At 48.3% G+C, this 25000-nt stretch overlaps 3 protein-coding genes across 13 annotated transcripts in view; 2 read left to right on the forward strand and 1 right to left on the reverse strand.

The window, feature by feature from the left end:
- trak2 (trafficking protein, kinesin binding 2) overlaps positions 1-6936 on the reverse strand; it is an 18620-nt gene extending 11684 nt beyond the window's left edge. Inside the window, exons 1-6 of the mRNA XM_026998633.3 lie at positions 6798-6936; positions 3856-4043; positions 3276-3419; positions 2375-2434; positions 1213-1289; positions 989-1105 (exon numbers count right to left, since the gene is read on the reverse strand). Of these exons, the coding sequence (XP_026854434.2) occupies positions 989-1105; positions 1213-1289; positions 2375-2434; positions 3276-3419; positions 3856-3910 (453 nt within the window). The 5' untranslated portion in view covers positions 3911-4043; positions 6798-6936. The remainder of the gene's footprint in view (positions 1-988; positions 1106-1212; positions 1290-2374; positions 2435-3275; positions 3420-3855; positions 4044-6797) is intronic.
- A 38-nt stretch (positions 6937-6974) lies between these two features.
- stradb (STE20 related adaptor beta) lies at positions 6975-14528 on the forward strand. 5 transcript variants are annotated; one of them, XM_081717149.1, is made up of 13 exons: positions 6975-7059; positions 9089-9166; positions 9274-9373; positions 9737-9929; positions 10502-10598; positions 10704-10825; positions 10932-11040; positions 11324-11447; positions 11566-11737; positions 12855-12959; positions 13064-13308; positions 13608-13650; positions 13743-14528. In XM_081717149.1, exons 4-13 carry the CDS (start codon positions 9807-9809, stop codon positions 13902-13904), a joined length of 1302 nt encoding a protein of 433 aa, XP_081573275.1. In that variant the 5' UTR covers positions 6975-7059; positions 9089-9166; positions 9274-9373; positions 9737-9806; the 3' UTR covers positions 13905-14528. The 5 variants fall into 5 exon arrangements, with proteins under 5 accessions (XP_081573275.1, XP_081573277.1, XP_081573274.1 ...); XM_081717151.1 differs by lacking the exon at positions 6975-7059 and adding an exon at positions 7101-7307 and having other exon boundaries at positions 13723-13850; XM_081717148.1 differs by lacking the exon at positions 6975-7059 and adding an exon at positions 7104-7307.
- A 1029-nt stretch (positions 14529-15557) lies between these two features.
- The window catches only part of nbeal1 (neurobeachin-like 1), a 54939-nt gene continuing 45496 nt past the window's right edge, over positions 15558-25000 (forward strand). For 6 of the 7 annotated variants that reach the window (XR_014124479.1, XR_014124480.1, XM_081717255.1 and 3 more), the window contains exons 1-2: positions 15558-15722; positions 16114-16503. Coding sequence is in view for 5 of the 7 variants with exons in the window: in XM_081717255.1 (XP_081573381.1) it covers positions 16453-16503 (51 nt within the window). In the remaining 2 variants the exon portion in view is untranslated. The remainder of the gene's footprint in view (positions 15723-16113; positions 16504-25000) is intronic. The other variant, XM_081717256.1, reaches the window with a different exon arrangement.

Consider the following 25000-nt stretch of genomic DNA (forward strand, 5'->3'; position numbering starts at 1 on the left):
GTGGGGGTGTGTGTGTGTGTGTGTGTGTTACCTGGACGAGGGCCTGCGCTAGTGTGTGGGGATGTGTGTGTGTGTGTGTGTGTTACCTGGATGAGGGCCTGCGCTAGTGTGTGGGTGTGTGTGTGTGTGTGTGTGTGTGTTACCTGGATGAGGGCCTGCGCTAGTGTGTGTGTGTGTGTGTGTGTGTTACCTGGATGAGGGCCTGCGCTAGTGTGTGGGTGTGTGTGTGTGTGTGTTACCTGGACGAGGGCCTGCGCTTGTGTGTGTGTGTGTGTGTGTGTGTGTGTGTGTTACCTGGTGGAGGGCCTGCGCTTGTGTGTGTGTGTGTTACCTGGTGGAGGGCCTGCGCTTGTGTGTGTGTGTGTGTGTGTTACCTGGTGGAGGGCCTGCACTTGTGTGTGTGTGTGTTACCTGGTGGAGGGCCTGCGCTTGTGTGTGTGTGTGTGTGTGTGTGTGTGTGTGTGTGTGTGTGTTACCTGGTGGAGGGCCTGCACTTGTGTGTGTGTGTGTGTGTGTGTGTGTGTGTGTGTGTGTTACCTGGTGGAGGGCCTGCACTTGTGTGTGTGTGTGTGTGTGTTACCTGGTGGAGGGCCTGCACTTGTGTGTGTGTGTGTGTGTGTGTGTGTGTTACCTGGTGGAGGGCCTGCACTTGTGTGTGTGTGTGTGTGTGTTACCTGGTGGAGGGCCTGCGCTTGTGTGTGTGTGTGTGTGTGTGTGTGTGTGTGTTACCTGGTGGAGGGCCTGCGCTTGTGTGTGTGTGTGTGTGTGTGTGTGTGTGTGTGTGTGTTACCTGGTGGAGGGCCTGCGCTTGTGTGTGTGTTACCTGGTGGAGGGCCTGCGCTTGTGTGTGTGTTACCTGGTCGAGGGCCTGCGCTTGTGTGTGTGTTACCTGGTCGAGGGCCTGCGCTTGTGTGTGTGTTACCTGGTCGAGGGCCTGCGCTTGTGTGTGTGTTACCTGGTCGAGGGCCTGCGCTTGTGTGTGTGTTACCTGGTCGAGGGCCTGCGCTAGTTGCTCTTCCAGTGAGTCGTTGTGTTCCTGTAGTAAACGGTTCCTCTGCAGCAGAGACTGACCAATCCGAGCAGCCAGCTCCAGATCTCGATCCCGCTGACCAATAAGAATTACAAGAATTAAATAACCAATCAGCAGCTATGGTCATAAACCAACCAATTAAAGCTCTCCATCCCAACCACTCAACCAATCGCACTGCTTACCTCAGCCAGCAAGTGTGTAACCACGTCAATGTCATTGTAGGTCTTGGTCATCTGGTCTACTCGTTCAGAACTCAGAACTATGAGAAGGAGAGAGAGTCTCTGGAACGTGTGGAAGTTTCACGGCAGCTCCCATGAACATCAGAACTCAGAACACACACACACACACACACACACATAATCCCACTGTTTTTGAGAAAAGCTTTGGGCCTGTAGACGCCTGTCCATCAGAATGTGGCAGATGGCCTCCACACTCCTGTGTGTGTGTGGTGTGTGTGTGTGTGTGTGTGTGTGTGTGTGTGTGTGTGTGTTTGCGTTCTGAGTTCGGGCAAGAACATATGCAAAATACTTTAAATATATCAGTAAGGCCAAATAAAGGCACTCGCACGTACAAAACAAACACCAAATATTATTACCGTTACAGAACAAAGGGGTTAAACGAGGTCATCAATGAGAAAAATATCTGAAGCCTTAGAAAACAAACACACACAGAGGAACGCCGAACTGGAACACACCCAAACAAAAGATGTTAGCGGCCATCCGGAGAGGTGGTGGTGTTAACTCTCACCAGAGAGGTCAGACCACCTCTCCGGAGGTCAGACCACATGCAGAGGTGGCAGGCCCTCAAACAGGAGACACACATCGCTACACTTAAAGGAGGCTGCACTTCCATATTACACACATCACTATAAAACCACGTTCAGGTTATGGAACTTTAAAAAGGTCTCTATCTAATAATAGAGAACATTTTGAGTAATAAAAGCAAAAATTCAGATATTTCCAAACACTTCATAAACTCTTTCACTGGCACTGTAGATTCTCCCCAGAGCTTTTAAACTTATGATAATTATGATAAAACATAAACCATCTTGACAACAGACACCTGCATGTGGCCCACATCAGGACATTCTAATACTGATACGAGGTCATCACCGTTACACCCACAGTCTGATTTGTACATCACTGTAACAGGTGTGCATTAACATGGTTACAGCTACAGTACTAATCATCTTGTCATTACAGCATGACTCCAGACCCACTCAATCTAGCCAAGAAGCCTTTAACCAGACTGACAGACAGACACAGTGGCGCTCACAGGGTAAGAGCAGGGAGAGAGAGAAAGAGAGAGTGTGAGAGAGCGTGAGAAGGAGAGAAGAACAGGTACCTTTGGACAGGCAGTGAGCACCAGAATGGGAGAGAGGAGGAGAGTCCAACGCCAGCAAAGCTGCAGAAAGAGGGAAGATGGGGCAGGAATGGAAGGAGAGAGGGAGGGAGGGAGAGAGAGAGAGAGAGAGAGAGAGAGAGGATAAATGTGTTAAGACTCTGGGAAACACAATGTGATACAGCCCTTCACTGAGGTGAGAGAGAGAGATGAAACGATGGAGGCGTGACAGGTGAAAGGGGCGTGGTCTCAGCACCTGACTGCAGTCACCGCCCCTCACCAAGACAGAACACCTGAGCAAGAAAATCCATATTATTAGTGTGCATCTCCCACTCCCACAGGTTTCATCACCTGAGTGGGGTGTTCTGAGATATCAGCACATAACAGGAGCTTCAAATATTCCTCAAAAATTCTCACACAACCCCTGTTACACAAACCCAGAGAGCAGCAGAATGGAGGGAATCTGTCGCATGTGGACCTTTGTCTCACACAGTCTCATGCAAACACTGCTGTTGTTTATTTGTGTGTGATTATGCATAGATGTGCGTTGTGTGTGCGCGTTACACGTGTGCATGTTATACGCATGTGTTGTACCCGTGCATGTGTTATACCTGTTTAACTCAGTGCCACTCTACTGCACCAACACACATTCACTGTTGTGCTGAACAAACAAGTTTACATTTATGACATTTAGCTGACATTTCCAAAGCAACTTACAATTATGACTGAGTACAGCTTGTGCAATTGAGGGTAAAGGGTCTTGCTCAGGGGCCCAACAGTGGAAACCTGGCAGTGTACCTGTATGTGGTGGGGCTTGAACCAGCAACCTTCCGATTCTAAGTCAAGTACTTTAATCACTGAGCTACCACACGCACGCACGCACACACACAGCAGGACCACTCACTCATGTAGTGGAGAGTCTCCTGAGCCAGCAGGGGGGAGATTCCACTGGGCAGATCTGGAGAGGTGGATGGGAACCAGCCTGGACCCTCATACAGGTACACGGTGTCCTCCATCCCTGCACTGCGCACACACACTTGACCATCGTCTACACACACACACAGAGATAAAATATATGAGAAGGTACTCATAATAAACTATACTTTAGACATAAACTGTGATTTTACTGTCAGTCAGAATTTGACAGTAACAAAAGACCAAAACATTATAATCTCCACAAGGTGGCAGTAAAGGGCACCTGCAGTGCCTTCTCCTGTCCATAGAAGAAAACCTTGGTGTGTGAGTATGAGAGAGAGAGAGAGAGAGAGAGAGCGCGAGAGAGCGAGAGAGGGGGAGAGTGTGTGTGTATAACACAAGGCCAGTGTACGGTGACTCCAGTTGGGTGAGTGTGTGGTTCAGTAGGACAGGGATCTAATTTTAGCAGAGAACAGCTAGTTTGTGACTTGCCTCCTCTCACTAGTGTCACACACACACACACACACACACACACACACACACACACACACACACACACCTGCCCTTACCTGTTCCTACTGCAGTCTCCTCCTTTTCCACACTCATTGGCTTCACCTCAAACATCCTGATTAGCTAGCTGGGTGGAGAGAGAGCGGAGCTCCTTATTCCCACCCAAACCTCCGGATGGCCAGAGGTTAAAGCTTAAAGATGACATCACATCCTGCGTTGCTGCTGACCTACACACAACGTACTCCACCTAAAAGCGAAAAAACACACACTCCAAAATTAGTGTGCCTGTCCATTTGTGCAACATTAGTGAACATTTTTGGCAAACTCAAGGACGTAGGACACGTGTGGCCCAACGATGTTGATGTGCCAACGCTAGTGTGTGTGTGCATAGGACAGATTATAACAGGAGGGACTGTCTCCGAAATAATGCCTCAGTGACCAAACTTCCCTTTTTTCTCTCTGTCTCCATCCATTCTTTCTCTTTCTGCAGTGGAGGTTCTCTCCCTCCTTCACCCCCGGCGTTTCCTGTTATTGCCATTAAGGCTCTACCGCCACAAGCAGCAGACAGGAAGTGGAGGAATCCATCACACAGCAGTGCACACGATCAAATAACCACCAGGAATAGAGACGACTGTTATTACGGAGTGTGAGGAGAGGAGAGAGAGAAGAGGAGGAGAGGAGAAGAGAGAGAGGAGGGGAGGGAGGGGAGGGAGGAGAGGAGAGAGAGAAGAGGAGGAGATGAGAAGAGAGGGTGTCAGGTTCAGTTGGGGAAGGAAGTGCCCTCATAGGCCCCTCCCACTATACTTATTTATTCATTCATGTATTTTGATTTATTTGCTGTGAGCATTCTGCCCAGTCCCATGTGCTCCATATAAGGGCATTGTGGGGCTTTTCTTCTTACTGTGTCCAACACAAGTAAACAACTTCAAAATAACAAATGCATCTTTAACCGAGTCACATCAAACAACCCGTCTCCAAACAGCTCCTCGACAACTTGATCTTTATGTAGAGAACGATGATACGTGCGTGGTTTTTACTAAGGACCAAGGAAAGAACCAATCACAACGCAGGAGCGATCACAACACCAACAGCCAGTCGAGTCTGGCTGGCATGAAAAAATTAAACAGAAAGCAAACTTGTACCAAAACAACAATAAGGTGCGTCAGCGTTTAAAGATTCTATCTTTAAAACATCTGAGAAATGCAAAACCAGAAAATCATAATATGACTTTATTTAGTTAAAATAAACTTTGCTAAGGCGGTTGATGCATGTTTGCACAGTTAAAGGTTTCTAGTATACTGTCTCTGCTAATAAACGGCACTCAAGTTTAACGAATGAACCCTCTGGTTTCAGACTTCTGCTATTAGCTGGACTCTTCAAACTGGCAGCAATATCAAATTATACATAAATATCAATACTGATCAATATGGGGAAAAAATATTGTGATCATATTTTTGCCAGATCTCCCAGCCACAGTTCCCACTCATCTTCATACGTCATATTCCCTGACTTTAACCGAATAAAAATCTGAATTTCTATGTAAGACAGACTTTGTTGATTGGCTGTGGTAAAATCAAGTAACCATAACAACCGCTCACATAATATGGGAAAAATAAAACAAGTAAATGACTAAAGATAACCAACTGAACTTAAAGATGGTAAACAAATTTCCCCCGATATTCCAGGACTTCACCCAAAACATGACCAGTCCCCTGATGTTGCATGTTTGGGACAGAGCTGTGGATCTCTGGTTTAATATTCTGTGAATCACATCACAGTTGCACTATGCAGAAATCTAAGTGAAGTGCAGTGTTCCTGTCATACTGAAGAACACAAAAATAACATCATAACATATGAATAACACAACAATAATAACACGACACACTCATGTGTGCAAAGTGTCTGACATTTTTGTTCATCCCCTTTCTCACCAACGACTCACACATCACACACAACACCAGCAGTGCACATGGCGCGCATTTCTTCCTATAGTGCTGAAGGAATCATACCTGGTCACTGTCACTTTTAGCTCAGCTTTGACTCAGACTCACACTCAGATTCTCTGTAAAGCTGCTTTGTGACAACACCTGTGGTAAAAAGTGCTATAGAAATAAATGTAATAAAAGCCACACTGAAACACACATCCCTCAGAGAGGTGTGTGTGTGTGACACGGTTTGTTCTCCACAATCTAAGACTAACTTACATTTATCATGCTGTGTTTCTAAGGGCTGTACTCAGACAGCCTGAGGTGTTTAACACAGCACATATGCCCTCCACTGCTGCCTGAACAATAACGTCTGTTAGTTTGAGAAAACACCACCAAACCAAAGCAAGACTTCCATAGTCTTGCGTCTCTGCTGTGTACACAAGCTTCTCCACGTGGATGACAAACTGAATGAACAGGTTCTAATTAAATAAGACAAAATCAAACCTACAGGTTTGTGCCATTAACCCTGTAGACCTCCACAGCTCCAGGTGGTTTACAGCTCGTGGGCTTTAGGAAGTCTATGTAAGGAATCCAGTCGTGGATCCTTTTTGCTCTCCAAACTCTCTGAATTAAAGCACTCACATGTTCCACGTTCTCTGGATCTTTTGCACAATAAGCAGTTCTGTTCGCCATCTGCACATGCAGTAAGTTTATTGATCAAGACTTCCAGCCTGGACGTCTTTGCACTGACACGCCTGAACAAGGTGGTGCGGTATACATGGCACGCGCGAAATACCAGCGCCGTGTACACGCGCGCGCAGCAGGGAGACCCGCACGCATGCGGTACTTTGATCTTCTGTATCGCATCATGTCTGTGAAACTCAATTTCTCCGTCACCTCATCACTCAGGTCGCCGTGGAAACACAAACGTGAACACGGAACACCATGTCACTTCTCGTGAACCAGAGTGAGCTCGCGCTAGCGGGAGTGCCCCGTAGAGCGTGCCGCTCGTGAGCAGCCCGGATTAAAACGGGTCCGCACGCACCCGCTCGGGCAGAATCACGAGTTCGTACCTTCACAGATGCTGAAATCGCCTTTTACCTCGCTTCCGCACGCGCCGCTGTCTGCTCGAGACAATAGAGAAGCACGAGACGGAAAGCAGCCTTTGGGCAGTGACGGGCATCAAACACGACATCTAGAGTGGACGTGACGTCTTCATTACTCGCCCAGCCGTAATCTCTATAATAAAAGTCCAACACAATAAGATCCCGTGTGCCAGCACGTCCAGTATAACGCAGGCCTGCTGAAACTGGAGCAGTCGAATGTGCGTTGAAGGTGGGTTGAGGAGAAAAGTGACCAATGACGAACAATGGTAGAAACTAAAGACTTTTATTATGTTCGACACTAATTACATCATTACATGGGCTCAGCGGGCACGAGGGAGAAGGGTTTGGCGAACGTGAGGCGCTGTTAGCTGCAGCTGCAGCTCTGACGTCCGTGTGCACGCAGATGACATGTAGACGTCTGCAGGCTGAGCTGGAGGTTTTAGTGAACACATAAATAAGTAGATACACCACAATCAGGTGAGTAGCTCACATCGGAAACTATGCATGGGAAGTTTGTCCATCGCCTGTACTTGACGATTAAGATAAACAATTGCAAAAGGCAGATGAGATCTCTCCAAACTCCTTTATGAATATCATAGATCTTAATTATATCAAACTAAAATGAGTTACTTGTTCGGGACCTCGCTCAGAAATACTTAGTAGTCTTGACTATAGCGGCGCACTACTGTCGTCGAGGGGCTGGGTGGTGCCTCCAGCAGTGGGTGGTGCCTCCAGCAGTGGGTGGTGCCTTCAGCAGTGGGTGCTATTTTCTCCACTTACAGTTTTAAAGCATTTAACGGGTTTGACCCCCACGTCACAGCCCAGGAACAGATCGATCACAGTATTAGTTTTACGCGCTTGCTCGTCTGTGTTAAATAAATAAATGTTTAGATTAAAATGATGGTTTAACGACTGATTCATTTGCTATTTTACTGTTTCAGTCTGAGTTATCCCGAACTGGTATTAAAACCCTTGAAATTGTTTAGACTTCCGGAGCTCTTATAAACGGGATAAGTGTGAAAGTCACCCTTTAATAGTCTGTAAAAGGAAAATATTAAAGAAGCCCATTTATTAAAATTGTTTTAAATAAAAAAGAAGTCCAGCATTGTTAACATTGTACTAAAGATTCCTCAAACACAACATAAGAATAGTGTGATTTCTGCTATTTTTCCCGGTTAATCTGAATCTTTAGGAACTCTTAATTTGTTGTCCAATTATGCTTTCTTTACTGGGGCGTAAATATGACGCGACACCCAGTCCAGATGACATATTACTCTTAATGACGTATTACTCTTTAGTATGGAGAAGGTGTGGGAACCTTAGTCAGTTATATAATGTCAGATATATGACTGAAAATATCCATATACACTAATAAGTCGATCTCTCAGACTTAAAAAAATGGATGAACCCGGGCGGAAAGAATGCCAAATCATTTCTGCATTCGAAAGGTTTTCTGTATCTCCCCCTGAGGCACAGTAAGGAGATGGTTCGAGAAGTAGATATGGCCTGACATTGGCTAAACGTTATTAGGACTGGACTTCTAGTTTGGTGAGAACACCAGCTACGTCAGTCAGCTGTGAAAAGAATGATGTAAGAACTCAATGTCCACTTTAAATGAGTTCACTGTAGGGCGCTAGATTTGGGGTGCTTGATTTAGGGTGCCTGATTTGCAAATATGTTTCAAAGCCTAAAATTGAATCTAAAAGTTGTAGGACATTCGGAAGGTCAGTGAACCACAGACGTCCTCCACATTAATATGCGGCTGTGCCCATAAACACAATACTGTTGTTTTGACGTTATGTAAATTATATTTTAATTCTGCTAATACACTAATTTTTTTTCATCTCAAAGTTTATAATTCTTATTTGAATAATCAATTATTAACTGTGTCACTGCCAAAACAACATTATTGCACGAGGCCTGAGCAGTTACGACGTCACAAACAACTCCGAATGTAAAAGCATTTGATGGTCTCATTGGGTGAGGGGTGCGCGCACCGCGACACACTGCTCGAGACGCGTTTGTTAGTGCGCGCGAAGCTCAGTCGCTGGGTCGCGAGGCTGCTCTGCAGATGTCGCGTGTGTGTAAGGGCACTGATCCTCGTGTCTCACGCACCTGTGACGGTGTCAGCTTGGAGCCGTGCGTGCGCGCGTGGCTGGTAACGCAACATTTCTGGATCACTTGCATTTTTTGTACTTGTTTTCAGTACAAATTAAATTTCCATCGAAAGTCCCCATTTTCCTTCTTTTGTTCGTCAGGACGTGGGTGCACATAGTCATCCCGAGACCTGATAAAGTCCGTGGAATGCACGCTGCGAACTAGAAGCGTTAAGGCAGGTGAGCGAATGTAACGCGCCTGTCGCGAGGAAGAACGTCGAAGGACGCCGGGGTACTTGGTCTGCACGAGACTGCACGTCCTTTGATCTTTGTTTTATCCTTTTCAGGAGGTGACGTTCACGCTCTCTCAGGTGCGCGCGGCGTGAACTGGTTAAATGACCTCCTGCGGGGCTTCGGTAAAGCCCAAAGGACCTAATGTCGTTCTTGGTAAGAAAAACATCGCATGTAAACACTTTTTAATTACGATTATTGTTTTGTGCAGATTAGTAAAAAGATCTCATGCATGTGACAGCAGGTTTGGTGTCTCCGTGTAGTACAGAAATCTGCCATTAATCTCCCTTTAACGTCCCGAGTCCTGATTCTCCACGAGTCTCTGGGTATCGTCACACCAGAGCGTTTCATAATAAATGCCCTCATTACTCGGCGGGTCTCTGGGGAGGTGGGGTAAGAAATGCCCTCATTATTCGGCGGGTCTCTGGGGAGAGGGGTGTGTTCATGTCCTCACTCCAAGTCTCCTTTACTGTCCTAAGATTCTCCTGGCTGAGTGCTTCACTCATATTCACTCCTCAGTAAGCTGAGTGCTGACCTCACCTGTCTGTAGCCGTGGAGGTCTGACCTCCTCACCCCGTCAGTGTTTGGAATGGGGGCGTGGCTTATTGGTCCTCCTGTCTCCTCCCAGGACTGCTCCTGCATCTCCTCTCACACTCAGGTCCAGCCAATCAATATTGAGGACCAGTATGAGGACATCAGCCAGCTGTACCCGGTCAGCAAACATTTAAGGGGATATATTTATATATTTTTAATATTTATATTATTTATATATTTAATTTTCTTGTCAGTAAAGGACAGTAATTCCTCGCTCTTTCCGCTCTTGTCACGCCAGTGATCGTAGAGAAATATTTCTGCTGTATACATTCATCTCCCATCCTCTTTCTGAAAACATAGTGCCACCTTTTGGTGATATTTGGTACTACATATAAACTTAGTATACCAAAACCTTTAACGTCAATAGACAGGTGAATACATTTACATTTACAGCATTTATCTGACGTTTTTATCCAAAGTGACTTAGAATTGTGACTGAACACATCTTGATTAATTGAGTAATTAATTGAGGGTTAATGGTCTTGTTCAGGGGCCCAACAGTGGCAATTTAGCAGTGGTGGGACTTGAACTGGCAACCTTCTGATTTCCAGTCCAGTACATTAACCAGTGAGACACCACTGACAATATACAGAACACTGGCCCCTTATATTACTACGACTCATGAAATATTTTATGGCAAAGTGTGGTACATCCTGTGTGTGTGTGTGTGTGTGTGTGTGTGTGTAACAGAGCAGTGACGGCTCCCCCCACTCAGCCCTGGGGCCAGAGGATGACCTCGTGGGTTTGTCTGCTGAGCCATCAGACTATCAGCTGCTCTCAGTTCTGGGTAACTGCTGGTCCTGCGTTTACTGGACAGTCTGTGATGCTTTATGTTTTGGCTGAGAAGGCAGTATTGCTGTGGATAAAGGTGTGTGTGTGTGTGTGTGTGTAGGATGGGGCTTTAATAACCTGAGTCTGGTCAGAACGGCTCGTCACAAGCCCTCAGGCCGACTGGTGGCCGTGAAGAACACGAACCTGGACGAGTGTACAGAAGAGGAACTGCTGCAGCTCATGGTAGATGTTGTCTCACTCTTTCTCTGTATCTCTCACTCTTTGTAGACAGTATTGTTTTCTGTAATGGACGTGTGTGTGTATGTGTGTGTGTGTGTGTGTGTGGCAGAACGAGGTGCTCTTGTCTAGACGGTTCCGTCACCCAAACCTCCTCACGTCCACCACCGTGTTCTGTTTCCACTACCAGCTCTGGGTTCTCGCCCCTCTGATGAGCTACGGTAAAAATGTAACCCTCTCTCTCTCTCGCTGTGTGTGAAAGGATCTCTGCATCATCATCATCGTACAGATTTTGTCAGCAGATCTTGAAGATTCCTTGTGGGAATTGAGTGTTTGTGTGATTAGTCACCTCAGGTTTTGCTGTACTGAACTACAGCCTGTTCAGTGACTGACTGTTCAGTTCAAATCAAGTCCACTGTCATCATACAACTACACAGGTGTCCTAGTAAACCAGCATGGAGGGAAGCAGCATAGTGAACTTTAATAGTGTGTGTGTGTGTGCAGGTTCTGCAGACTTCCTGCTCAGGTCATATTTCCCTGATGGGATGAGCGAGTCTCTGATTGCGTACCTGCTGTATGGAGTCCTGAAGGCTCTCAACTACCTGCACCAGATGGGCTACGTGCACAGGTAACCCTGCACCGCAGGGTGGCGTGCACAGGTAACCCTGCACCGCAGGGTGGCGTGCACAGGTAACTCTGAGCAACCCTACTGGCTATTCTCAGAAGTGTCTCCCCTCCCCTCACAGGGGTGTGAAGGCAAGTCATGTGCTTTTGTCGGCTGAGGGACGAGTGTGTTTGTCGGGACTCCATGGTGTGTACAGTCTGATGAAGGATGGCAGGAGAACGAGGGCTGTGTTTGACATGCCACAGTTCAACCCGTCACTCCTACCATGGCTTAGCCCAGAGCTGCTGAGACAGGTACACTCACTCTCACACTCACACACACGCACACACTCTCGCTCGTGCACATTCTCACTCTCTCACTCACACTCACACACACTCACACACACTCGTACACACACATTCACACATTCTCGCACACTCACTCTCACTTGCACTCTCATTCACTCACATGCGTTCACACACACGCGCGCACACACATTCTCACACACACTCACTCACACGTACGCACGTGCACTCACATATTCTCACTCACGCATTCTCAGACACTCTCAGATGCTCTCACACACACTCACACACACAATTCTCACACTCACACGTACACACACAATTCTCACACTCACACGTACACACAATTCTCACACTCACACTCACAAACACATGTACACACACCTTACACACATTCTCACACAAATGTACACACACTCTCACATATGCGTACACTGACACACACATTTTCTCACTCTCACACAAACACACATTCACACACTCTCTCTCACGCACACACACACGCATTCACACACTCTCTCTCTCACGCACACACACACGTGTACGCACACACTCTCTCTCTCACACACATGTACGCACACACACACACACTCTCTCTCTCTCTCTCACACACGTATGCACACACACACACACACTCACTCTCTCTCTCTCTCTCACACACACGTATGCACACACACACACACGTGTACACGCACCCACACACTCTCTCTCTCTCTCTCACACACACACACACAAACCTCTCCAGGTTTCTTCCTCGTGTTCTAGGGAGTTTTTCCTTGCCACTGTCGCCCTTGTCTTGCTCACTGGGGGCGTGGCCTTAGACATTTGTAAAGCTGCTTTGTGACATCTGTTGTATAAACTCTTGACCTTTGCATGCGTGCGCACACACGCCATCCCTGCTTCCACAGCAGACATTTACAGCGTTTATCTGACGCTTTTATCCAAAGTGACTTACAACTCTGACTGAGCACAACTTGACTAATTGAGGGTCAAGAGTTGTGTTCAGGGACGCAACAGTGGAAACCTGGGAGTGGTGGGACTTGAACAAGCAACCTTCGGATTCCCAGTCCAGTACATTAACCACTGAGACACGCGCCCCATAACAGCGTGTGTGTGTGTGTTTTAGGACCTACATGGCTACGGCGTGAAGTCTGATGTCTACAGTGTGGGAGTTCTCCTGTGTGAGCTGGTCAGGGGCAGGGTACCATTCCAAGACATGCCTCCTACACTGGTACACACACACTCATTCACACACACAAACGCCAGTACGTACCACACACACACTCACTCTCTCTCTCTCTCTCTCTCTCTCTCTCTCTCTCTCTCTCTGTGCAGATGCTGCTACAGAAATTGCGTGGTTCTCACAGTTGTCTGCTCGACGTCGTCCCCTACCCGCTGGGTGAGCTTGGCACCCTGAAGGTGTCCCGCTCTGGCGTGGACTCGGGTATCGGCGAGAGTGTAGCAGCGAGCAGTCTGACGCGAGCAGCCACTGCGGAGCCCCAGAGCCCAGGGCCCAAGAACCACTCCCCAACACTGCACCATCTACTGCAGCTCTGCCTGCAACACCAGCCTGAGCGCAGGTCTGAGGGCTGTACACGCACGCAAGCGCACACGTGTATACGCACGCAAGCACACGTACATGCGCACACGCACGCGCGTACACGCCCGCAAGCGCACGCGTACACACACACACGCACACGTACACCCACACAAGCGCGTACACCCATACACACACATATATAAACTTTCTGTATTTTATTTTACCTTGCACGTACAGACATGAATATGATGCAGATATATTGAGACTGCATGTGTTGTGTGAATGTGAGTATTTTTGAATGTGCATGTGTGAGGGTGATGGTGTGTGTGTATTTTACAGGCCCTCTGCTTCAGGTCTCCTCAGACACCCTTTCTTTAAGCAGGTGTGTTTTGAAGACTCTCCTCTGCTCATGAACACTTTGACTCCTGTCTTTATTTTGGAATAAATATATTAGTGTGTGTGTGTGTGTCTTAGGTAAAGAAGTACACCCAGGATTCTTTCCTCACTCTGATGTACCCTGCAGTGCCTCTCTCCTACCCCCTGGACAGTCCGATTTCTGACCCGCCCACCCACGCCTGCAACACCCCCAGCACAGCTACCCCTGAGCCCGCAGAGGGCGTGTGGGACTTTTCCTGATACACACACATTCTCTGTCTGTCTGTCTGTCTTTCTCTCTCTCTCTGGCGTCTCCTGTCTCTATCATCTCCCCAGCCAGACTGATATTCCCAGCTCAGTCCTGCCCTGCCGGGTTTTATGTCTGACTCCGAACTTTCTTACTACTCGTATCGGGCAACTGCAGGATGCTGAAGGGCTTTTGGACCATGGAGCATCAGGGAAGATCTCCGTGCTATGATTGGATGTTGATCTGTGTTTAGAAGCCTCAGTAGCCAATGACTTCAACTCCATGGTGGATCAAACCATCGTCATAGTTACTGGAATCAAAAAAACTGAGCCATGAATCCTGGGAAGGGGTGGGGGCAAGAGAGAAAAGTGTGTGTGTGTGTGTCTGAACCCTGTGAAGGAAAACAAAGCAGTTCATCAACGCTGTGCTGTACATTCACCCAGCAGCTGCCTGAGACCTCCGCCCTGACCTCTCACCTCCGATTCTCACCTCTTTCCCCTGGTGTCTGGGGGATTTTAATGAAGCCCTTTTAATGTTGAATTAATCAGTTTAACTGTGATGCACTTTGTTGCCATGGTAGCTCTATGAGCCAATTCCATGTACCATAAATAAACACATTCCCTAATTTCTTAACTAAATTGATCTACTGTGTTTTTCTTAAACTCTGAAAATAATTTAATCTCAAATGTTTGTTTATCATGCACTGAGATTAAAGTCCTATTTTGAGGGTAACTTTGTTTACATAATACTATGAAACATGGAATTAATGTTCTAGTGTTAAAATCAGATCTAGGGTTATAATGGATTGTAGTGGGTGTTGACTCATCTGCTGGAATGATGTCCTGAGCCAGAAGAAGCCACAACACCACAGTAGGATTTACACACTTCAAATTGTGTGTGTGTGTGCGTGCATGTGTCTTCATATAAAAACTGAATGTTTCCTATTCCCTTGACCCTTCAACAAGCTGGACATCTGATGATGTTTAATTAACAATTGATAATACTGATTATTTAGTGTGTTAGTGTGATAATACTGAATACTTGGTGTCTTGTGATTGATAATATTGAATACTTAGTGTATTGTACTCAGAGTCACACGTGAGCTGAAGGACCAGAGCGCGAGTTTGGGTCACAAAGGAAGCATAAAGAGGCCATCGCACGCGACGGGCATTCGGCATGAATAAATGCGTCATCAACGAGCACGCGTGGATAGAGATTTAACGCGGAGCACGCGCTTGGTTTTATCCTGAGCGCTTTTCTGAAAGATGAGAATTCGGATTTTGACCAGCAGGTGGCGCCATGTCTCAAAATATCGCTCAGCATCGTCAACATACGAGAATCTGCAGTATCTGTGTATATGAATACATGTGTTACGTAACTTCGCTAATAGTGTGATATAAGTGGTAGATATCAGTGTTTAGGAGCTTGAGAAATAAATAAATAATAAACAAACATTTCCATTGTCTTTTAGAAGCAAACTTCTCTCAAGCTTCTCCCACGTCTCGTATAGTCTACAGATATAACGCTCGTCCTACTCCTGCCCGGCGTTTATAAGCGCAATATTACTTTATTACAGACTATGATGGAACAGTCCAACGCAAGCGCCGAGCCACGCCCACACTCCACATCGGCGCCGTAAAGCAGAGCGGCATTGTCGTAAAGTCAAGAGGAAAACAGCAACAGCCCGTGCACCCTCCCCGGTTCCGTGCACGGGCGCGAGCTGGCTGGGCACGTTCCCATCGCCTGCGGATCTGAGGCGCCTCGTGCTGATCTGCACGCCGACGGTTCTGTTTTTGAGGCTGCGCGCTTAGGAAGTAACCGGAGAGGCGGCGGTGAGTTGTGTTCGGTAGTCCCGGTCTCCGCGAGGGACGGCCGCGGAGCTCGCGGCTCTGCCCGGGCACGTCAGCCTGACCTGTTAATGTTCATATTCAAGCCTCGCGATCTTGTGTCTGTGGCGTGTCTTAACCGGGAATAAGCCGCCCGGTCTCGTGACACGTCCCGCGAAGACACGTAGGACACTAATACGCGTGCAGGAGCAGAGACAGGACGCGTTGGACATGCGCGTGTTTGTGTTTGACAGCTCAGCTTGAAGTGCCGCTTTAGCTCGCTCCACATAGGACCACATTCTCGCGCTGGCGTGTGAGGAGGACGCGCGTGTTTTCTTTGTGTATTTTGTTTATATTTGTTACGTGATGATGTTTCTGTAACGTGATCTTTGTGCAGACCTGCGGACTGAGCCCCTGCGCGTGTCTGTTCCAGCTCCAGGACAAAGTTCGAGTTCAGGCAGGAAACGGCGCGCGAGCCATCCGGGATCCACCGTTCACCACAGAGCCGTGCGCGAGGAGGTGGTGACATCACTACGGGATCGTCACCGCTACGGTCCGCTGTCCGCGAGACAGACGTGGGCTCGTGACCGGCGGATGCGGCAGCACGTCGTATACGTTCCCTCCCGTTTCCGTGTGGACAGAGTTGTTGGGACTGTGAGCGCGAGAACACTGACTCGGAGCTCGTTCACATCGCTGCATTCATGCTCGCGTGCTCCGTCATACGCCCGCGTGCAGAATGGCATCGAGCGAGAGGCTGTACGAGGTGTGGATGCTGTACTGCAGTAAGGTAAACGCGCCGTGACGCTCTTGCACTAACACATCCGGACCTTTTGTTTCGGGTTTGGCACGTCACTTTCTAACGTGACGTGGTGAGCGTTGCCATGACCAGCGCGAGCTGTGTTTTGGGGAGTGATGACGTAGCATCGGGCGCCTGTCCGGTTTCCACTGGGTATCCTTCCAAGGGTAACCACAGCTGGGTCCACGTGCAGGTCCATGTGAATCAGCGAGATGACTAGATCGAACACTCCCTGACGTAACAGTGACGTAGCGGCGCACGAGGGTCGTCGGCTTGATTCCAGATGACGCAGGAACCACAAACAACGTTCCTTATTTTTACACACCAGCAGTGTAGCTTTGCCTTCAAGCAAAACGTTCCCAACAAAACTGCTACTTTGTAAACCGAAGGTTTTTCATTTTTTAAAATCCGTAGTTTATTGGTAGTTTATCGGTCCTTCTCTTGGTGTGTCTTCAGGTGTACAGGCCTGTGTGTGTTCTGTTTGCTTGGATGCATCTGATTAAAACCACAGGTAGTTACATGCTCCAGCGCAGATTCTGTAAACTGAACCGTTCCCAGTATTCCCAGTGTTGCTGTGGGCTTAATGACCAGTGTGGCTGCACATCATTGTGTTGCAGCTGGATTGCTTTTGTGTAGTTTCTGAAGAGATTTAGTGCTGTTGTCCAGATACCATCAGCAGTGTCTGAGCAGACGTGTAAGGAGACCCTGACACACAGCTACAATGTTGCACGTTAGCAGACCCACTCCAGAGCGCACACACGTACAGAGTCAACAAACAGCTGTTAGGGCCATGAGCAAGCACATTCACATTAGTACTTTACAAAATTGAAGTGTGTGTGTGTGTTTGTGTTTTGTTGTACATCAGCCGGTGATCATTTCAGATATCTAGAGTGTTTATGTGCACATTTCTAGTAGAAGCAGACAAGCAGATCTTCACTCCCAGCTCAGGGGTCCCGTGGTGTTGAACTGAAGCCCTCTGTGGCTGTGAAGGACATTTGACCATTAGTAACCTGCCTTCTAGCTTCAGCAAACCTAGCGGCTGGACTGTGTCCAGGAGAGACCCTAGCGGCTGGAGATCCACCAGGCCACGGTGCTTATTTTCACCATCTCCTGATTCTCAGAACAAATGAACTGTGGTGAAACAGCTTTGCACTGGTGTCTGTCTGTCTGTCCAAGGCTGTTTTTAGCAGCGCTGTAGCTGGGCTTCCTGTGTGTGTGTCGCCTATTTGCACTGTTGGATATCCTGTCAGCCCTGGAGCTCTTGGAAAGTTCTGCAGTGTCTGTCATGAGCCAGAAGGTTCTTGCTGGCCTGTTGCATCAGCAGAGCTGCTGGGGCGCTGTGTGTTGGAAAGGCCGTCTGAGGCCAGAGGTCTGCAGCACGGGCGCCGTGAGAGACGCCCCACACCAGGAGCTGGGCTCCTCCCGGCTCTGAGATGTTCTCTCTCCTGTGTGGAGCTGACCTTGGAGAGGTGTCCATCACCGTGAGCTAGGTGTGCTCACTTACCGTCACCTTGGAGGAGGGATCGTCCAAGCTCAGCTCTCCACCAGGCCGGCGACACCGGGGCCTGCAAACAGAAACTTATTAAGCATAAAATCAAACCAGATGTGCAGTGTATGGCCAAAAGTATGTGGACACCTGAGTTTGAGTGTTTCAGCACTCAGTCGTGTGGACTCCACAGATGCACTGATGAGCTGACGTTAAATGTGAAGCTCCAACATGTCTCCTTTACCGAGCATTGCTAAACCTCTACCCTGATAGATCTTTCTTGCTCATCTGGATGTGGCGTTATGGTCCAGGACTGTTATTCAGGGTTTGGTCTCTTGGTTCCAGTGAAGGTTGATGTTGGATTTACAGTACACAGAGACATTTCAGACAGTCGTACGCGCAGAGCCCCGACTCCAACCCCGCTGAACGCATATCCCCGTTAATCACACGTGTTGATCTTGCATGTGTTGTTGGTCACGTGTGTGTTGGTGTTTGGCTCTAACCAGAGCCTTCAGCCTCTAAACGTAGCTTACATACAACACAGTAGGTTGTAGTTTACATACAACACAGTAGGTTGTAGTTTACATACAACACAGCTGACCTTACGATGACCCCCCCCCCCCTGTCAGGACCACCCCAGCACTACACATTTAACACATCTCATGTCAGGTAGAGTTCTGAGCTCTGTGAGTGTCTCTATGGTACTGTGGTTCCCCACTGTTGGGTCCCTGAAGTTGTGTTCAGTCAGAGGTGTAAGTCACTTTAGATAAACGCGTCAGATAAATGCTGTAAATATAAACATGGGGAGAGGCTCACATCTCATTAACGTCTCACGGAGAACACAGGTGAGACGAAGGAGGGATTGAGTGTGTGTGTGAGAGTGTGTGTGTATGCGCGCTGGAGCACATCTGACTGAACAATCACCTGGTTAGGTGAGTTGGGCAGGTCTGGCTTCTAAAGCCTGCTTCACTTGACTGTATATACACACACACAGACAGACACACACAGACACAGACAGACAGACAGACAGACAGACAGACATCAGACTCAGGTTATTAAAGCCCAATCCTACACACACAGTCATTTAGACGTCGTGTCCAGAGAAGGGCAGAAACCTAACAGTGAAGGAATGTTGTGACTCTTTCTATCCCCCCTCTCTCTCTTTCTTTTTCCTCTCAAACAGTTTGTTCTAAAAATATTTAATGGCACAGTGATGTCATAACCCATGAGTGTTGGCCACTCCTCTGGTTTATGGTGTGTCTGTTTGTTTCTGTATATATAGAAGATACACAGTAGTGATGAATGGTGTGTGTGTGTGTGTGTGTGTGTGTGTGTGTGTGTGTGTGTGTGTGTGTGTGTGTGTGTGTGTGTGTGTGTGTGTGTGTGTGTGTAGTGTGAGAGTGATCTCTATTCTCTGTGTAAGTCCTGTGTACCTCCTGCAATTGCATGGTGGGTTACTGAGCTATAAACCCTGACCCAGGACCTCTGACCCCAGCCAGACGAGAGGTTGCACAGTGTGGTCTCATGATCTCCAGTGATGGGCTGCTTCTCTCCTCACCATAGCAACCTGACCACTCACTGTGGATTCAGCATGTTGGTGTGATGTGCAGTAGTATTTACATTTAAATTTATGGCATTTCAGACTCTCTTATCCAGAGCGACTTACAAAAGTGCTTTGTCATTTCCTCATAGAATACATCCTAGTACAGTAGGTTAGAGTCCAAGATACCAATGATCTAGAATACTGTAGAAATACAGAGATCAATACTGATGACTAGAAGTGCAAAACACATATAAGCTCTATAACAATAACAATACATGTAATAAACAATAAACACCACCCTACAATAACTACTAGAGTTCGTTAGTCAATAAGGGAGCAGTGTCAGTGATCATTTAAATATTCCGCAAATAGATGGGTCTTCAGTCTGTGTTTGAAGACTGTGAGGGAGACTGCTGTCCAGACAGCAAGCAGAAGTCCGTTCCACCATCTGGGACCCAGGACAGAGAAGTCCTGGGAAAGTAGTTGGGGGGAGGGGCTACACACACACACACACACACACTGAAACTACAGTCTCAAACTCAGCTCTGAAGTCATAGGGTGAGGGCACATTGCCCATGTGACTGGGTCAGGTGGCTGGGTCATGTGACTGAGTTCAAAGACATGTGCTGGTCGTTAAAGGGGCACAAAGTTCTCAGCTGCACTGTGTGGTCAGGGTACCCTAAACCCTAACCCCTAAGCCTAACCCCTACCCCCTAAATCCCTAAACCCTAAACCATAACCCCTAACTCTAAATCTAACCCCTAACCCTACACCTAACCCCTAACCCTAACACTGACCAACCTTAATCCTACCCCTAATCCCTAAACCCTAACCCTAAACCCTAATCCCTACCACCTAACCCTACACCTAACCCCCAATCTTAACCCTAACACTGACCAACCCTAAGACCTAACCCCTAACCCTAACCCTAACACTGACTAGCCATACCCCTAATCCCTAACCCTAAACCCTACCCCCTAACACTGACCAACCCTAATCCTACACCTAACCCCTAACCCCAACACTGACCTAACCCTACCCCTAATCCTTAACCTGGGCAGTCGTAGCTCAGTGGTTAAGGTACTGGACTAGTAATCCGAAGGTTGCCGGTTCAAGATCCACTTCTGCCACGTTGCCACTGTTGGTCCCCTGAGCAAGACCCTTAACCCTGAATTACTCAAGTTGTGTTCAGTCAGAATTATAAGTTGCTTTGGATAAAAGTGTCAGATAAATTCTGTGGATGTAAATGTAACACTGACCAATCCTACCCCTCACCCTAACCCTGACCCTGTACCGGGGGCTCCAGACGTTATTTTGTCTCACTGTACTACAGGTTGACAACTGTGATGACAAACATCTACTGGACCTTTTGATCATCAGATACATAAGACAACCACATACAGCAGTTTATAAGGCAGCACACGTCAAGGTTTCAGATATCAACCTGATCTTATTCATAATAAAGCTTTTAAAAGGTGTGTGTGTGTGTGTGTGTGTGTGTGTGTGTGTGTGTGTGTGTGTGTGTGTGTGTGTGTGTGTGTGTGTGTGTGTTCCATTGTTTTTCCTGTTGCTATGACAATACCTGTTTTGACTTTTCATGTTTAGGTCAGTTGATGAGTAGAGTTTTAAATTATGCGACTTGTTTCTGTAAGAACACCAGCAGGTCTCTACAACAGACTGCCTGTGCCTGTCTGAGGGTGGAGCCCCCACACACACACAAGCAGCGGAGGCTTAAAATAAACAGGGTGTGGCACCTTCGCCAGGTCCCAGACCTCACTGGGCATCTGGTACTCAACAGAGCTACACACACACTCACTCACACATACACAGTTATTCTCCCAAACATCCACTCAAGATCTTCTATTCACTGTGAAGTGTTTTGTTTTGTATTACTGCCTCACAAGACACACCGTTAGTTTCTTAAATTCCAATTTTGAATGTGCTTGTTGGAATGGACACACACGCTCACAATCCCCCCCCCCCCCCCAGACACACACACACTGATGGGCTGTTCTGGTGATCTCAGCAGGGGGAATTTGTGAGCATAGCTTCCTATTCTGGAGCTCTGCTGCATAGACTGAGGGCTCTCACACACACACACTCACACTCTCTCTCTCTCTCTCTCTCTCTCTCTCTCTCTCTCTCTCTCTCTCTCACACACACACACAGTCTGTAGCTGACAAGTGTTGACTGATGCGAGATAGTATTAGAGTGCTGTGCGTGCGTGTGCCCTTCTTACTGTCTAGTTTTCTGGAATGTGAGGAATGTGTGAGGCAGGTTTCACGTGCTAATGAGATGGACAATGTTATCAGACCTGTTTAACGCGCACACACACACACACTCGAGCACACACACCATACAAACCATATACATACGCGCACACACACACACACACACACTATACAAACCATACACAGACATGCACTATACACACATACACTATACACACCATACATACACACACACACACACTTTACAAACCATACACACACATGCACTATACACACATACACTATACACATCATACATACACATACACTATACACACCACACACATGTACACACACAATACAGATCATACACACATGCAGACACGCACACAGACACATACAGACACACACAGACATGCGCGCACGCACGTACATACACGTGCACGCGCGCACACACACACACACACACTCGCGCGCGCAGACACATACATATAAACACGTACATACACGCGCTCGTACATGCGCGTGTACATACACACGGACACACATACAGGTACATACACACATGCACGTACACACACACGCGCACACACACGCACGTACATACACGCACAGACACGTACATACGCGCACACTTACATACGCGTGCACGCGCACGTACGTACGCGCGCGTGCGCGCGCACACACACACATACATACATGTGCACACGTACACACACGCACACACATACGTATGTGCCCACACACGTACACACACACGTACATACACGTGCGCACACGTACATGTACATACACACGCGCACGCGTATGTACACACGTGTACATGCACGCACGTAGACGTGCGTATATACACGCGCGCACATACATGCGTACAAACACGGGGACACACACGTACATACACACGCACATACACACACACACACGAACATACACGCGCACACACATACACGCACACACGTACATACGCGTGCAAACACACACACGTACATACGCGTGCACACACACATGCGCACATACACACGTGCCCACACGTACATACGCGCGCGCACACACATACATACGCGCGCAAATACACACACGCAGATACACACGTGTCCACACGTACATACGTGCGCACACACACGCGCACATACACACACACATGCGTACATACACGCGTACATACATGCATGCTCGCGTACATACATGCGCACATACACACACGTACATACACGCACACATACACGTACATACGCGCGCGCATGCACACATGTGCCCACACGTACATACGCTCGCACACGCGCACATACACACACATGCGTACATACACGCACACATACACGTACATACGCGCGCATGCACACACACGTACATACACGTGCACGCGTACACACACGTACATACGCACACACACACATACATACACATGCACACACACGTACATACACACGCACACACACATGTGCCCACACGTACATACATGCGCACACACTCACACGCGTGCGCAGACACACACAAAAGCAAGCAAACAAGATATGGTACACATATAAAAACTGTTCTGTTCTGCTATATGTACAACATACTGTAGATCAGCTTGTATGGACCCTCACCTGACACTGCTCACCTGACCCTCACCTGACACTGCTCACCTGACCCTTACCTGACACTGCTCACTTGACCCTCACTTGACCCTCACTTGACCCTCACCTGACCCTGCTCACCTGACCCTGCTCACCTGACCCTGCTCACCTGACCCTCACCTGACCCTGCTCACCTGACCCTCACCTGACCCTGCTCACCTGACCCTCACTTGACACTGCTCACCTGACCCTCACCTGACCCTCAACTGACACTGCTCACTTGACCCTCACCTGACACTGCTCACTTGACCCTCACCTGACCCTCACCTGACCCTCACCTGACCCTCACCTGACCCTGCTCACCTGACACTGCTCACCTGACCCTCACCTGACACTGCTCACCTGACACTGCTCACTTGACCCTCACCTGACCCTGCTCACCTGACCCTGCTCACCTGACCCTGCTCACCTGACCCTCACCTGACCCTCACCTGACCCTGCTCACCTGACCCTGCTCACCTGACCCTCACCTGACCCTGCTCACCTGACCCTCACCTGACCCTGCTCACCTGACCCTCACCTGACACTGCTCACTTGACCCTCACCTGACCCTGCTCACCTGACCCTCAGCTGACACTGCTCACCTGACCCTGCTCACCTGACCCTGCTCACCTGACCCTGCTCACCTGACCCTCACTTGACACTGCTCACCTGACCCTCACCTGACCCTCAACTGACACTGCTCACTTGACCCTCACCTGACACTGCTCACCTGACACTGCTCACCTGACCCTCACCTGACCCTCACCTGACCCTCACCTGACCCTGCTCACCTGACCCTGCTCACCTGACACTGCTCACCTGACACTGCTCACCTGACCCTGCTCACCTGACACTGCTCACTTGACCCTCACCTGACCCTGCTCACTTGACCCTCACCTGACACTGCTCACCTGACACTGCTCACCTGACCCTCACCTGACCCTGCTCACCTGACCCTGCTCACCTGACCCTGCTCACCTGACCCTCACCTGACACTGCTCACTTGACCCTCACCTGACCCTGCTCACCTGACCCTGCTCACCTGACCCTCACCTGACCCTCACCTGACCCTCACCTGACCCTGCTCACCTGACCCTCACCTGACACTGCTCACTTGACCCTCACCTGACACTGCTCACTTGACCCTCACCTGACACTGCTCACCTGACCCTCACCTGACACTGCTCACTTGACCCTCACCTGACTCTCACCTGACACTGCTCTTCTCTCACCTTCACCTGCACTTTTTTTTGTGCACATGCACGTGTGTGTAGCCTCCTGGAGTCACTGGATCAGTGTTTGTCTCGGAGCTGAGGTTTCCTGGACTACAGTTAGGGACTTGGGTGTAATGGTAGAACGCTTCTCTATGGGGGGTGGACACGACCTGACCTGTCCTGTCATGACCCTTCCTGTGCGGGGTCACCTCCATGTTGACCTGTCCTGTGAGAGGTCACAAACATTCACTCACAATTTTTATACATTTATGATAAAACGTTTTATGTTTTTTTCATATATTTGTGTCTTCTGTGATTTCACAGTACACAAGAAGATTCCCATTAAATTGCTGAAACTCATGAATAAGTTGTCCCTCAAGGATGCGTGTTGTGCAGTGTCATGGTGTCCTATGTCTCAGGGATGTTTCTCAGTG

Source organism: Electrophorus electricus, chromosome 7 (assembly GCF_041902795.1).
Source record: "Electrophorus electricus isolate QZ-2024a chromosome 7, ASM4190279v1, whole genome shotgun sequence".
NCBI classification, from domain to species: domain Eukaryota; kingdom Metazoa; phylum Chordata; class Actinopteri; order Gymnotiformes; family Gymnotidae; genus Electrophorus; species Electrophorus electricus.

Excerpts from the sequence above, each read along its gene's own strand:
- stradb (XM_081717149.1), top strand. The coding sequence starts at position 9,807 with ATGGGGGCGTGGCTTATTGGTCCTCCTGTCTCCTCCCAGGACTGCTCC. Across the intron at positions 11,738-12,854 it reads GCCCAGAGCTGCTGAGACAG|GACCTACATGGCTACGGCGT; the intron begins GTACACTCACTC and ends TGTGTGTTTTAG. Across the intron at positions 13,309-13,607 it reads CAACACCAGCCTGAGCGCAG|GCCCTCTGCTTCAGGTCTCC; the intron begins GTCTGAGGGCTG and ends TGTATTTTACAG.